The sequence below is a fragment of the Conger conger genome, chromosome 14 (assembly GCF_963514075.1).
Source record: "Conger conger chromosome 14, fConCon1.1, whole genome shotgun sequence".
NCBI lineage: Eukaryota > Metazoa > Chordata > Actinopteri > Anguilliformes > Congridae > Conger > Conger conger.
Genome location: NC_083773.1, coordinates 41,716,474 through 41,731,283, shown reverse-complemented (window position 1 = coordinate 41,731,283; position 14,810 = coordinate 41,716,474). Strand labels below are relative to the sequence as shown.

The 14,810-nt window shown below is 41.9% G+C and overlaps 1 protein-coding gene across 1 annotated transcript in view; it reads left to right on the top strand.

The window, feature by feature from the left end:
- Positions 1 to 14,810, top strand: part of LOC133109731 (dedicator of cytokinesis protein 3-like) — a 319,579-nt gene that overhangs the window by 140,859 nt on the left and 163,910 nt on the right. Inside the window, exon 5 of the mRNA XM_061219260.1 lies at positions 13,814 to 13,910. Coding sequence (XP_061075244.1) covers positions 13,814 to 13,910 — 97 coding nt within the window. The remainder of the gene's footprint in view (positions 1 to 13,813; positions 13,911 to 14,810) is intronic.

Genomic DNA, 14,810 nt, shown 5'->3' with positions numbered 1-14,810 from the left:
TTAATAAAATATATTTATTAAACAAACATACAAACACATAACAGATAAACTGACGGGAAGTTAGTAAGGAAATTTAGTTTGGTATGTGTGTGTGCGTGTGTGTGGCGCGCGCAAGCGCGCGTGTCGCTAGAGTTCTGGGTGTGGTAATGAGTTAGAGTTAGCTGTGAGAAGGGACTACTTGCGTAGTTTTACTCTATATATGCGCAAAAGACGGCGAATCAATTCACGTACATATATATGTAGCTAACCAAACACATTACAATGGTTGGATGGTAAATATTGAAACACAGATTCACAAAAACAGTTAAGACTAAACTAAACACTGGCTATGCCTGAATGTTTGTTTTCTTACTGAGTCCATACGCATTGCTGGATCCAAAAGACATGCTGTCCTTGTAGAAGCGGCGATGGTGCTGTGAATGGTGTCCGGGAGAGATGCGCAGGCTGGGGTGTTCCCGTCTTAGCAGCGCGTTGTCGTCTGATCCGCTGGTCCTTTTCCAGGTGTAAAAGTTCGTTGCTGTTTCGTTGTTGAGCTTTATTGGGGTAAACTGATGTAGCGTTCCGCGTACAACAATTTCCACTCACTATAGGCCACGTAGTTACCGCGAGGTAACTGGGTGCGTCCGTAGGCCTGGTAGTGCGCTGTGCAGCCTTCAGCCTCTGTCCGAGTCTCGGAGCAGATGAGCTGAAGCGACTGGCCAAAAAGGGTGCGTCGAAGAGAAGAAGCAGAAGAAGAAGCAGAAGAGCCAGAAAAAGCAGAAGAGCCAGAAGAGAGATCCCAAGAACGTGTCTTGCTCTTATACGGGACCGTTTATTGCTCCCGCCATTACGGGATTGGCTGAACCAAGTTAGACGTCATTCGTGGTGGACGTCGCAGAATTTTCCTGTGGGAATGTGGAAGTTGTAGTCCCTACATGTTCCAACCAAGCAGCTACACGCCTGATTCTACTGATCAACTGTTAGAGTTTTTGATTGATTGGTAGAATCAGGAGTGTACGGTAACTGCTTGGTTGGGCGGCCTGTAGCGTAGTGGTTAAGGTACAGGACTGGGACACGCGAGGTCGGTGGTTCGATCCCCGGTGTAGCCACAATAAGATCCGCACAGCCGTTGGGCCCTTGAGCAAGGCCCTTGACCCTGCATTGCTCCAGGAGTTTCTTCTGTGTTTCATCTTGAAGACTCTTAGCCCTTTAGCATGTGCGCTAATGCTTACCTTGAAGCACCTGGCAATGAGGAGACTTCACAATAGACCTTTTTTTCCCCCTGGATTATGAAGGGCATGTGTTTCACGTTCGCCGAGAGGTATGAATGAGTTTGTTCAGGATGAGAGCTAATTTGCTAAAGGTAATTCACTGCAACGCTGCACCGAGAATTAACAGCGTAATATCCATTGGCGCTCTTATCTTACCAATATACCGGAGTGTAACATGTTCATTGAAAATGGAATTACAGCGACACGAAGTGAACAACATGGTTTTTTTTCTTTGTTGTTGTGGTACAAAGCCGGCATCTGTTTTTATTTGTTATACACTGAAGTGAATAACAATATGGTATGTTTTTTTTTTTTTTGGGACTGTCAGGCTTTTAAGGTATTATTTCCCTCATGTTAGGTAATGTCTGCATGCCAAAAAATAATTAATTTCAAACACAAATGATCACTTAATATTTGTTTTCTATTTGTATAGTGTAGAACCTGTCCTACTAAAATATTTAAATGAAAGTGAACATTGCCAAAAGAAGCTTCATTATTAGGTTCTCTGTATTATCATATAATGAAATATGATCGTGCTATAGTATTGTATTTGTATTCAAAAGTAGAGTATAAAATTATTTAGTACAGTTGTAATAAATTGGATTTCATTCATTGTTACTGTTTTGTACCATCTTTTGCTTCATCATCTATGATTATGAGTTAGTCATGAAAGGGATTATTAAATAACTAAATAATGAGAATAATCACAAAATGATTATTTCGCATATAAATCCCTTGCAATTATGAGTTATATCTTAAATGTCTGCTCTCATTAACAGGAGTAAGAAGCAAGTAAAAACCAGACACGGGTCGAATACATTATTGTATTGGATTCAGATAGGTCTCTCTTCTCGATTGATCTTCCCTGGTGCAATTCCAGAAAGGTGCACTTTGCACTTTTTTAGAGCCTTTAATAGCTTCCAATACACCAGACAAGCTCAGTAAAGCACTGAGAAATGTTTGAATCCAAAACAATTGCATATTTCACCCAGGTCTGGTTAAAATACATGGAGTAGAAGGATAATTATTAGGTCAACAGTAACCAATCTGATCCCAAACATATAAACCGTTAAAGTGTGGATAGTAATCAGTTATCCTGTAGGACACAGAGACACTGGCCATCCTTTGTGAAATATGCCATTGACAATTCAGAGAATTCTGTTGTTAAATTAGGCCTATGTTTTTAAGAAACAAGTCTTTTCTGTATGTCCCTGGTGAAAAAATATTTTAATGGAGATTAAATCATCTCCTGAGATCAACAGCAGTGGATTAATTTGTTAAATAAGGGACACAGCAATGTTCCAATGTAATCCCAAGTTTGAAAATACGGCTATTTAATATGCATCTGCATAACATTTTGAAAGCTTTTTTTAAAATTCTGGTTAATCGCAGATAGGAGCAATCTGATTAGCATAACCTTATTAAATTAAAAGCAACAGAGTGCCGCAAATTAATTGAAATTACAATCCTTTTCTTCTTCAAAAATTCCTTACGGGGGAATTGAAATGGTATTCTCTCAGTCTCAATACGTTTAATTAATGTTCAACATCTTCCACGATCGTGTCCTGATACAATACGCTGTCTGGTGTCTGGTGGGAGTTCTCTCGTGAACACGCTGCAGTCGACTCTCAGCGACGCGTCATCACACTTCATACACAACCGGTTTCAAGGGTGACGCACTCGCTTTGCCTGTTTGTTCTTTATCTTCTAAAATGGCGGAGAAAACGGTCCGTACTGCTCTGGGTTAAGTCTGTAACTGTATCAGTAGCCGTTACCCTCTTGCCCTGCTGTTGGAAAGGCCTTCCCTGGCTTTCCTCTTCATGTTTAAGCAATTTCTGTCGGGCCGCAGGGCTAAGGAACCAGCAACCGGAGAATGCATAGAATAGAAGTCCTTGTTAGCTTCTCGGGTGGCAGGAGTCGGTAGTCAACAGACAGATACAGTGCAGAAAATCCAAATAGTCAATGTCACAGGCAAGAGTTTGTACACGAATAGACTGTCCGACTGGGCAAAGGTACAAAGGGAAATCCAGAAAACGGAATCCAATAGTTCAGTCCAAATTCGACACCAGCAGATCAAAACAGAGACAGAATCAGAATCCAAGAAACAAAAGTCGGGGTACATGTAAAGGGTCGATACACAGAACAGACAATCTGGAAAATGCTGGACAAGCACATAACAATCTGGCAAAGAACTGACGCAAACATACCGGTATAAATACACAGGTGTTTCGACTGAAATGGCAAACAGGTGTGAGTGTGAGGAACAGGCAAACGAGACACAGGTGAAGGGAATGAGAGAATGAATGAATGAATGAATGAATGAACAGACTACGGAAAGCAAGAGCGGACACAAAATGCGGACATGAGATACAGGACAGAAAGTGTCAGAACCGAAGAGGCAGGAAGTCTGACAATTTCCCACTATAGATGATATACTTTTCTTTTTAATAATAAAAATACTTTTTCTTCCTCAGGGCCTGAAGCTTGTGGCTTGAAAGTGGTCAACTTCTCTAGCTCTTGCAAAGTTTGCATTGCATTTTGTAAGTTGCTAAAAAAACCTTGGTTATGCTTTATTTTACAGCCTGTTTGTTAAGTACGCAGTTACTTGTGTCATTATTAGGTACTGTAACTACTTTGATTTCAGTGGTAAGTATAATGAACCAAAGTCAGTAAGTACCATATGTGAGTTTGCAGCCCATTTCACAGTACTTACCTCTGAAATCTCAGAAAATAGTTGCCTAATAAGTACCTGGTATTTACATTACATTACATTACATTAAATTAGTCATTTAGACTGTAATTTACCCAGTACATTTACCCAGTAAATACGAGGCAATTAATGGGCTGTAAAATGAAGTGCTACCAAAACCTTTACCAAATGACCAAATTATACGTGTAACACCAGTCCAAAAACGGCCCTCTAGAACTCAAAAAGAGTTGAAGGTCCTCCAGCAGAGTTGATATTACACGGGCAGTAAGTGAGGCTATGCTGACATGGCAGCTTTGTAGAGAGTGCACTAGAACTGACACATTTGACAGTTTGGCAACTGTAGTACTGACAGCTCAGTTGTTAGCGGCAGCAAGAAGCTTCATCCTTACTGCAGGATGTCATGAAAACACAGACAGTTTTTATAGAACTTGTTGCGGAGACAAATAAAATATGGTGATGTTTCTCATGTAAATGTAAGATTTCCATGCCAAAAAAACTGATTAATGCCTGAAAACTATGCATTATGACAAAAAAATATTGTAATAATTTTTGTGGTAGATATGAATAGATAGGTTCATGTTGGCAGTCATCCATGGATTAAAACATATTATGCGGAGATTAAAACTTTCATTGCTGTGCTTGAGCTGTGCAGGGTCACATTTTCTCACTTATAAAGTTTTATTTCATCAGACAGAATGTTCAAACACACCGGGAGTTTGACTCATTATAGTAACTTAATGCCATGTTTATCTTTCAGTCTGTTTTTGGTTCCATGGTTTTCTACTGACAACCACTCAGAAATAGAAATCTTATGTTTTTTGGATAATGGTACTAGTGCTACTTTATGCATCCACATAACATAAAGTTGCTTTATCACCAGGCACCCCAGTATAATATTCACAGAAACCCCAGCATGCTTACAAACTGCACACAAGTGCTGGATTCATAAAAAAAGGAGACAGACTTGCACACCACTTAAAGAGGTGTTCAATTGTAATGATTTGCTAACAAAATCAATAGATAATGTTCTTGGATGCTTTTCATCCTCATGAGTCACTGGGTATGATTCAACCAATATTTGTCCTTACCTTTGACTTGTAAGTAAATTCTAGAATCACACTTTTTCTCTACAAACTGCCAGTTAGTTGATCAAACTGTGTCTCCGGGGAAGGAAATAATCTCAGGTGTGACTCATTTATGGACAAATGCTGATTGAATCCTGTCCCTCCGTCAGTCTTCTACCACAGACACAAAACACACCTGCTGGTACTGCATGCTGGGAACTCTAAGCATAATCTGTCAGCCTCTACTTACAGCGTTCTGCTTTTAACATTATGTCCCCATTTAATACGCATCCCTATGAAGAATAATTTTTTGGAGGACATTTTCTTCTACATTTTCAGTCTGTTCTAGGACTCAGTTAGTTTCAATCAACAGTTGGGATTGTTACTGCACATCGGCATGAGAAAGTTAAGAACGTGCTAATCACATTTTTCTGATTTTACACCTTAAAGCACAGGTGTCAAACTCCAGTCCTCCAGTTTTCGGGTTGTTCCTGGCACCTGTGGTTCATTTAAGTCTTTAATTGGCGAAAGAATCCACACACCTTGTTCTGAAGGACTTAATTGACAGCTGATTGAAAGGCAACCACAAAAACCCGCAGACACTGCGGCCCCCTGGGAATTCATTTTGACACCCCTGCCTTAAAGGGTTAAAGTGAAGTGGCGAAAGCCATAGCACTCTCTTCCTGTCATAACTCCAATGAGGTTTGGCAAACACAAGATAGAGGCAGGAATAAACGAAACCACGCATCTTGAGTTTGCCAAACCTCACTGGAATTATGACTGGAAGTGAGTGCTCTGGTCAGATGAGACCAAAATTGAAAGTTTTGGCCATACACAGTGGTCATGGTCATTGGTCATGGTTAGCATTTGATACCAGGCCTTAGCACAAGTGTTTAGAATTGTAATGAGAATTAAAATCTTCTTTAAAAAATAAAAATAAAAATTACTTAGCCCAAAAGTAATATAAATAAGATTAAGATAAGATAAGTCTATATATAAGAAAATACGTGTTAAGATTGTTCTTTTTTGTTTTTTTTGCCAGGCAGTACTTTAGCAGTACTTTACCAGGACACTGAGCTCAGCAGTCCCTTGGCTTTAAAGGAAATGATGTTGTTTACTGAACTGCCTCTTACGGTAGCTTTACTGTTTAATTTCAAGCTCAACTGAGGTCAGGTGGAGGAGGAAGGGCTTAGTTTATTAACAGACATAAGTTGCCTTAGTGTGCTTAGCATCAGCTCAAAGAGAAGGATAGAATAAATTGTTTAGTCATTTAGGGCCTTCATCAAGGTGTTTACACAGTTATTATGATTAATTCATTAATTCATAAATTAATCTTGTACAAGAACAGACGGTATTAATATGTGCTGACAAAGAAAAACACGGGTGTTTTGTAATATGAAGTATAGTATAAATAATGAAACAAGTTGAAATAACATTCCACATCAGTGGTGGCAATGTTTAATTTTGCAAACCAATAACTAGCATTTCAGAAATCGTGTTTCTGTTCTGCTAAAGGGTTTACTACACAGCAATAACAGTGTTCTGCAGTTTTCAGATTGTATATATTGCATTGCATTTCAATGAAACATGTACAATAATGCATTATTAAACTAGTTACAATGCCGTTTATAATAAATGTTTTATTGTATTGTAATAAAGCATTTATTACAAGAAACTGTTACACAGGTCTACATTCTCAATACTGGTCTACATCATGCAGGCTATCCGCATATTTAACCCCATATGGGATAAAGGAGCCCATAAAACTGGTGGTAGCCCCTGCATATTCATCTGTATGAAGGGCATGGCTTGTTTTCTGCTCTCTGTGGAGAAAGGAAAAGGGACTTGAGATTCATGGAAAAAGAGGGCCAGCCGGACAACCGTGGGATCTTATGTTTGTGCTGTCTCTCAGACCTTCTCTGTTCTTTTGTGAATTGGTTGACTGAGAATGCACGAATGAGGGTGGGCTTTAGGGGTGGGGGGTAAGGGTGGCTCAGTCATGTTAAAGGGGTATGGGCACTGCGGTGGCACATGGTTAAGGCATTGGTTTGATGCAGCTGCCCACCGAGGACAGTGGTTCACGCCAGATCTAAATATGGCCCGGTGGCTCTGACATTCGAAGGAATTCATGCCGTTCGCCTAATTCGTGTCGTATCGATTCTCTCATCTTCTTTAGAATGCCCGTCACCTTTTCTCGCTTCCTGTTTTTGCCTCGATGGGTGGAGCTAGGAGCTAGAAAAGGAGCAAGGAAAGGAAGGAGGTTGAAAAATAAAGGAATTGGAAAGAGCCCAGTGACTGGAAAGCCCGTGGATCAGAGTGGTGTACGGCCATTTGGCACGGAGACCCGAGAGACGGTTAAACTCGCGCTTCACTGCGGCACGCCTGGACGCGGATCAGGGTTCGGAGTTATGAGGGGGAGACGCCAAAAAAATCTGATATAGCACTGGGCCACAATTAAGCCATTTTTAATGCCTGCTGGTCTCCTGGGAATTCATTCAGCAGGAAGAGTGCGGGAGCCACTCAGTGGAGGGATCTAGGCTGCTCGCATCAGTAAAAATAGGTTTTTATCGAGGTTTTTGGAGGTGGGGCGGCCATTTTGTCTTTGCCTGCTGAGCAGCTGAGTTTTGGAGGGCTGCATTGCTCATATATCAGGGACAACAGACAATTATAATTTAAGAGCGCACCAGAACTACATTTTGCAAGTAATGCTGGGTAGTTCATTCAATGAATCACAAAACAGACTCTTGATTCTCTCACAGACTGAATAAATACCCAGTTGGATACACACAGGAAGTAAAGAATGGCTGAATTAAAACGACCTTAACATGTAACTTTTGGCATTTTTACAAGTGTCTAGATAGTTGAATTGAGTTGTGGTGCTTGGCTTCATCCGTGGATGAATTTGCCCTTGGTAAAAGCAGAATTCTGCTCGCAAGGTAAGATGTATAAAACCTTTTGTTGAATACATTTAAAATACTTACACTCTATAAATGCATAAAACAGGGGTGCACAACAAGGGCCGATCCATTTCAGAATTCTTATGGTCTCAATCATGTATTATCTGACGTGTGTATGAGTACCGGCTACAGCTGCAGACTGCAAGTGTGTCCTGATGATTTTACTGTGCTCAAGTACAGGCTTGAACCAGGGTCATTTATAGGGCTGTCAGCAAATTAAAAACAAGGCAACTGGTTGGAACAAAAACCAGTATGCAGACTAGCCCTCGAAGACTGAATTGGTGCACCTCTGGCTTAGAAAATGTTTAATTAATGCAGTCATAGGCCAATATTAATGCAGCCATCAGGCACTATTAATGCAGTCATAAGACACTATTAATGCAGTCATAGGTCACTATTAATGCAGTCATAGGTCACTATTAATGCAGTCATAGGCCACTATTAATGCAGTCATAAGCCACTATTAATGCAGTCATAAGGCACTATTAATGCAGTCATAAGACACTATTAATGCATTCATAGGTCACTATTAATGTAGTCATAGGTCACTATTAATGCAGTCATAGGCCACTATTAATGCAGTCATAGGCCACTATTAATGCAGTCATAGGCCTCTATTAATGCAGTCATAGGGAACTATTAATGCAGTCATAGGCCACTATTAATGCAGTCATAGGCCACTATTAATGCAGTCATAAGGCACTATTAATGCAGTCATAAGACACTATTAATGCAGTCATAAGACACTATTAATGCAGTCATAGGTCACTATTAATGCAGTCATAGGTCACTATTAATGCAGTCATAGGCTACTATTAATGCAGTCATAAGGCACTATTAATGCAGTCATAGGCCACTATTAATGCAGTCATAAGGCACTATTAATGCAGTCATAGGACACTTTTAATGCAGCTATAGGGCACTATTGATGCAGTCATAGGCCACTATTAATGCAGTCATGAGGCACTATTAATGCAGTCATAAGGCACTATCAATGCAGTCATAGGCCTCTATTAATGCAGTCATAGGCCACTATTAATGCAGTCATAAGGCACTATTAATACAGTTATAGGCTACTATTAATGCAGTCATGAGACACAATTAATGCAGCTATAGGGCACTATTAATGCAGTCATAAGACACTATTAATGCAGTCATAAGGCACTATTAATACAGTCATAAGGCACTATTAATGCAGCTATAAGGCACTATTAATGCAGTCCTAAGGCACTATAAGTGCATGCCAGTGCTTTGAGGGCAGTGTTAGACTCCTTTGACTGCCCAGCTCTTTCCATGATTCCTATTATTTCTCCTGTCTCCCTCATGCTGTGTGTTCCGTTGGCATGGTCATATTGAGACACACTTTATATTCAGTTCTGTGCAAGATATTTCAAAGCAGAATTCACAAAACCACCATCACCCAGGTAATAGCAGTAATACTACTTGTATTTATCAGTTGTATTGTATATAATGTATTTAATCATTTTTCAGATACCTGCCTCTTAGCATTGTTGAACTTTCTGGTTAGCCGCGACCTTAGCTTTTGTTTCTCTCACCCTTGCGGGCTCGTGTTATATATCAGCGGGTAAGTTTTCACTGCAGGAAAACATAAATTGACAGCGAAATATGGTAATGCTAGGTTTCGCTTCATCCTTTCAATACAGAAGTAGATATACACTGTTATCTGTGCCTTTACTAAAGTGCATGCTTCTGTATAGTAGCCCCGGGGAAATTCTGTCTGGAATGTGATGCATTTTGCATCAATATTTATGAGCAGTAGCAGGAGCTGGCTCTCTAGCTACATGTGGGGAAAAAAAACTCCCAAGATCCTCTATGCTCTGCTAGTCAAATCTGCTGGGAAATGGCTCCCAGGAACAAGTACTGATTTTTGCCATCAGGGAAACACGGCTACATTTTTGCGATTTCGGTTTGTTTGTTTTTTTGAAACCTACCTCTTGATGGGTGATTCTTCATATATTATTCCATTTATCAAGATGTTCTGTGGAAGAAGATGCGTTCTCAAGCCCTCCTTTTCCATGATGCCTGGACTTCTTCTCTGTCATTGATGGTTGCACCCCTGGTTCCTGTTTTAGAACTTTTACACAAGCGTCCATTATCTTCCACGCTTTGTAGACTTGGTTTTGTTTCTATTAGCCTCCTGTTAATGCAGAAAAGGAAGTCAAACACCCATGACACAGTGTGCAAATGTCACGTAAGGCAAAGCATGGTGTCTCGATAATCCCCCATCGGTATCTTAATTCACTGTAACTGACGTCTCTGTATTATCTGAGACGTGAAATGATATATCACACAGGTTTTGACATAGATGTGAAATCTCAACGGACGAGACGCATGTGTTTAAGGACAGCTATCACAGGTTTTTTTATTCTTTATTTTGTCAAAGCATTTGTGCTTTAAGAGCATTGGAGGCCGATTTAGAGACCAGGGACTTTCCTGAGGCAGAGTGCCCAGATGCCTGGCCGCCTGTGTGGGGTTGGCTGGTTGACGACCCTCTCTGTGGGCTCTTCCCTGCCATTTTGGGGTCAGCCTTCCTCGGCTTTCTCCCCTCTCCTCTACTCTCCTCCTCTCTCCCCCGCTTTCTACATCCCTCTCTCCCCTGCTCTCTTCATCCCTCTCTCCCTCACTCTCTTCATCCCTCCCTCCCTCACTCTCTTCATCCCTCCCTCCCTCACTCTCTCGCCATGGGGTCACCAGGGCATGGCCACTGCTGTACGGACAGCCGTCATACAAATAACTATGAATTTCACAAATGCAAAATACACTGATTAATATAGTACACTGGTTAAAATCATACACTGATTAATATAGTACACTGGTTAAAATTGTAGGCTAAACTGGTTAATAGAGTACACTGGCACACTCATGGACAAGACTGAGCACTTGTTAAAAATAGTACACTATTAATCTTTGACAATATGCTGTCTAATATACTACACTGATGGACAGGGTTGAATATGTAGCAAAAAAGGTGAGTCTAGTTTGCTGGGTAATGTAGTGTGCTGGGAAATTATATGCTGGGTAATGTCGTATGCTTGTTAAAAATTCTAGTCATTGGTAATGTAATATGCTGGGTAATGTATTGTACTGGGGAACCATATGCTGGGTAATGTCATATGCTGGCAAAAAATTGTATTCATGGATAATGTAGTGTGCTGGGCAATGTTGTATGCTGGGTTATGTAGTATGTTGGTTAAAAATTGTATGCTGGGTAATGTAGTATGCTGGTAAAAAATTGTATTCACGGGTAATGTGATATGCTGTTTAAATGTTTTTATTCATGGGTAATGTAGTATGCTTGGTAATGTAGGGTGCTGGGTAATGTTGTATGCTGGGTAATGTAGTATGCGGGTTAAAAATGGTATTTATGGGTAATGTAGTATGCTGGGTAATGTTGTATGTCCTTGTCGGGGCTGAGCTGCAGGCATTGAGTTCCTGCACAGTGTGTAAGAATCCAGCATCCACAGCTGCAGTAAAAGTGTGCCACCAGGCTGGTGAACACGATCAAAAGGCAATTACTGTACGTAACTCCGGTGCTGCGGGCGTGACCGCAAAAATGTTCCCGGATAAAGCACGCCGATAAGATCTGTCCATCTGCATATGGAGCGAGAGAAGGACAATGGGAAGGGCGTCGGGAACCTGCCGGAAAGAAAAGGAGGAAAGCGAGATAAATCTAGAGATGGAACAAAAGCGTCGGGAGGCGAGCGGGAGGGAGCCTGGCTCCCGGCGACGCCTGGCAGGCGGAGAGTGAGCGAGCTACCGTGGAACTAATGTCTGGGGAGAAAGCTATAACACCAGCCACTTCACGGCTGTCAGGCACGACTAATCACCGTCAGGCTCGTTCGCAGAGCGGTTACGCAATGATAGACATCTCCCAACAACCGAACCAAAGGGCAAATCTACATTTCAGCTCTTCCCTGCTGTAAAATCCATCTACGACCATCTGATAAATTGAGCTGCTCAAGCTGGTCTAGCTGGGTATGAGCTGGTCAAGCAGCATGGTCAAGCTGGTCATAAGCTGGTCTAGCTGGGTATGAACTGGTCAACCAGGTAGTCCTGGCAGCTTGTCTGTTTGTCTGTTTCAAAACATTGCTTGAGCTGGTCAAATGTTGTGCTATGAGTTGGTCTGAACCGGTCAATGAGCAGGTGCTTGTAGCTTCTGAGCTGGTAGCTGGCTTCAAAACCTAGCTTGAATTGTTTTTTTCAGCAGGGCTTACATGTGAAGGTATTGATTCTGTGTCTTGTTCTTTCATTTGAAAGGGCATGGGATGGTTTTGGATTTTGGAAAACTGCAGAGATTATCACGGTTCGATAGAGTCTTGGAAAGGCATCATTAGACGATTATTTTGGCTTGTTCTAAGGGATAAAAAAAAAACTGGTTTTAAAACCAGCTCACTCCTCAGTGATTTGAGTCATATTTTGGAGAAAGAAAAATGGAGATCCAGGATATGGAGGGATGTGCGTCGAATAGCAAGTATGTGAAAGCACAAACAAAGTTAAGTGCGTCTGACTAGCATCCTTCTGCTGGTGTGTCATCACCAATTCTGCAGAGCTGGGCCGTGTGTCTGTGAAGCTGTAGGCGAGATCGTGAAAATGGGCCTCAAAATAATAAACAACAAAAATTATGAATAAAAAACTCCACACAGGGGCCCCCTTAACCACGTCTGGTCGGTTCTGCTGTGCCCCAAACAGACTCTCTGCACTGTATTATTATCACTGAAGGGTAATTACTGGACATGCTAGATCAGTTTTGTATCATTTTCCCAGAAAGAAACTGATAGGAATGTTCTACTACACTTTCAGCAGTCCACTCTGGCCCTGGCCCAATTCTGATGTCAGGGGACCTCTTTGGAGGCACCTCTACATCACATAGATGTCAATCAAGATATTGAGTGGGAGAGTTGTTGGTGTCATTTACTTTTGAATCCTCATTTTCAAGGCCAGCTTCTGTGGATTAATGCTACATGGAACACTGCTAGCGAATTATTGGTTCGAGAATTTCTCGTTGAAATGAGATGGACAAAACTACTCCTGCCACCGTTGGTTTTTAGAAAGTGCGTAGTAGGCAGAGCCAGGCTGAAACAGTGAGAGCGACTACTCTTTAAAGTTTCTGTTCTCCCGCCACTGAGGCTGGAACCTTCCGGCGTTCTGCATCTTCTGAAAATGGCCGATGGCCAAGGACAATACTGCTGGTCTGAACTGTACCTCAGCACCGTCACTGCCTATTACCGACAGACCTGGGTCAAATACGTAATTGTTTTGGATTCAAATACTTTTCTCTGCTCGATTGACCTGCAATTGATTGTTTAATTGAGCCAACCGAAGAGGGCCAGATTGTGTACTTTTGTACTTTGTACTTTTGGAGAGTATTTCATAGGTTCCAATTCAGTAAAGCATAGAAAAGTATTTGAATCCAAAACAATTATGTGTTTGACTCAGGTCCCAGATTCTCCTGTTGCTAGTAAGCAGAGACGATGAAAGGAATAGAGGAGCTCATTATCTGGTCACCCTGCAGAGTAGTGGTCCTCTCTCCTGGTCCTGGAGAGTCGCAGGGTGTGCTGGTTTTTGTTTTCGCCTTAATGTCACCAACCAGTTCAGACCCAAGAAACAAGGTGACTGTTGAATTAACTGCTTTAATTGATCAATTCAGTGAGGATTGCTGGTGACAGGACATACAACGTGTCACTGCAATGTTTACATTCAGTAAATATGCTAAATAAATATTAGTTAAGCGACTGGAATGCTCTAACGGTATGTGCGGAGGAAGAGCAGAATGAAACGCTTGTGCCTTGTGTTTGTGTCTCCCATTTGCAGGCAGTATGAGACGGTGGTGCCCCTTGAAGACCCCATCATCACCGAGGTGACCTCCACCCTGCAGGAATGGGCCTTGCTGTGGAAGCAGCTCTACGTGGTGAGTCCCTTCTCCCACAATCCTCTGCGCTGTGATGCCCGCTCGTCTAGGGGCTGGGACCTCGCTCATAACAATCGGCAGAGGGATGGAGCAGGTACCAATACAGGCGTATATAGGGACCGGTCGCTGCCTCCCCGCTTGCTTGGCTTCGGCTAAATGGTAAATGGTTGGCATTTATATAGCGCTGCACAATTGATGCTTCTCATTCACCCATTCATATACACACTCACCAATGGCGATTGGCTGCCATGCAAGGCACCGACCAGCTCGTCAGGAGCATTTTTTTGGGGGGTTGGGTGTCTTGCTCAGGGACACTTCGACACAGCCCGGGCAGGGGATCGAACCGGCAACCTCCGACTGCCAGATGACTGCTCTTACTGCCTGAGCCATGTCGCCCCCCGGCTGATGTGATCAACCGCTCGGTAGCAGAGAGCTCTGTCATGGTTCCGCTTCGCCTCGTGCCTAACCACCCCGCTAGCTGTGCCAATATCCATGATATACCACGGGTTCTCATTCCATAAAGCTTAAATAGGTTCTGAGTTCTTTAACAAATCTCGATAAAAATACCGGGCCATAAAATTTGGATCTGTCATCTCATGTATATCTTTTAACCTCAAACTCAATTGTCTTCAGTGTACAGCAAAAATAAAGGGATTGACTTTGCTGTTCCAATACTTTTGGAGGGTATTGTATGTGCCAGTGAGCACCACAACCACAAATTCTCTAGTGGGCCTCTTTGTATCAAACATAACTACAGACTTTAACTACACTACAGTAATGCAGGTCTACTGCAGATCTACTACAGACCCACCCATCATGTCTGTAGTTGTGGTCTGTAGTTATGTATGATACCAGGAGCTACAGTCAGTACTAGCTTTCTTTAATATTGAGCATGTCAAG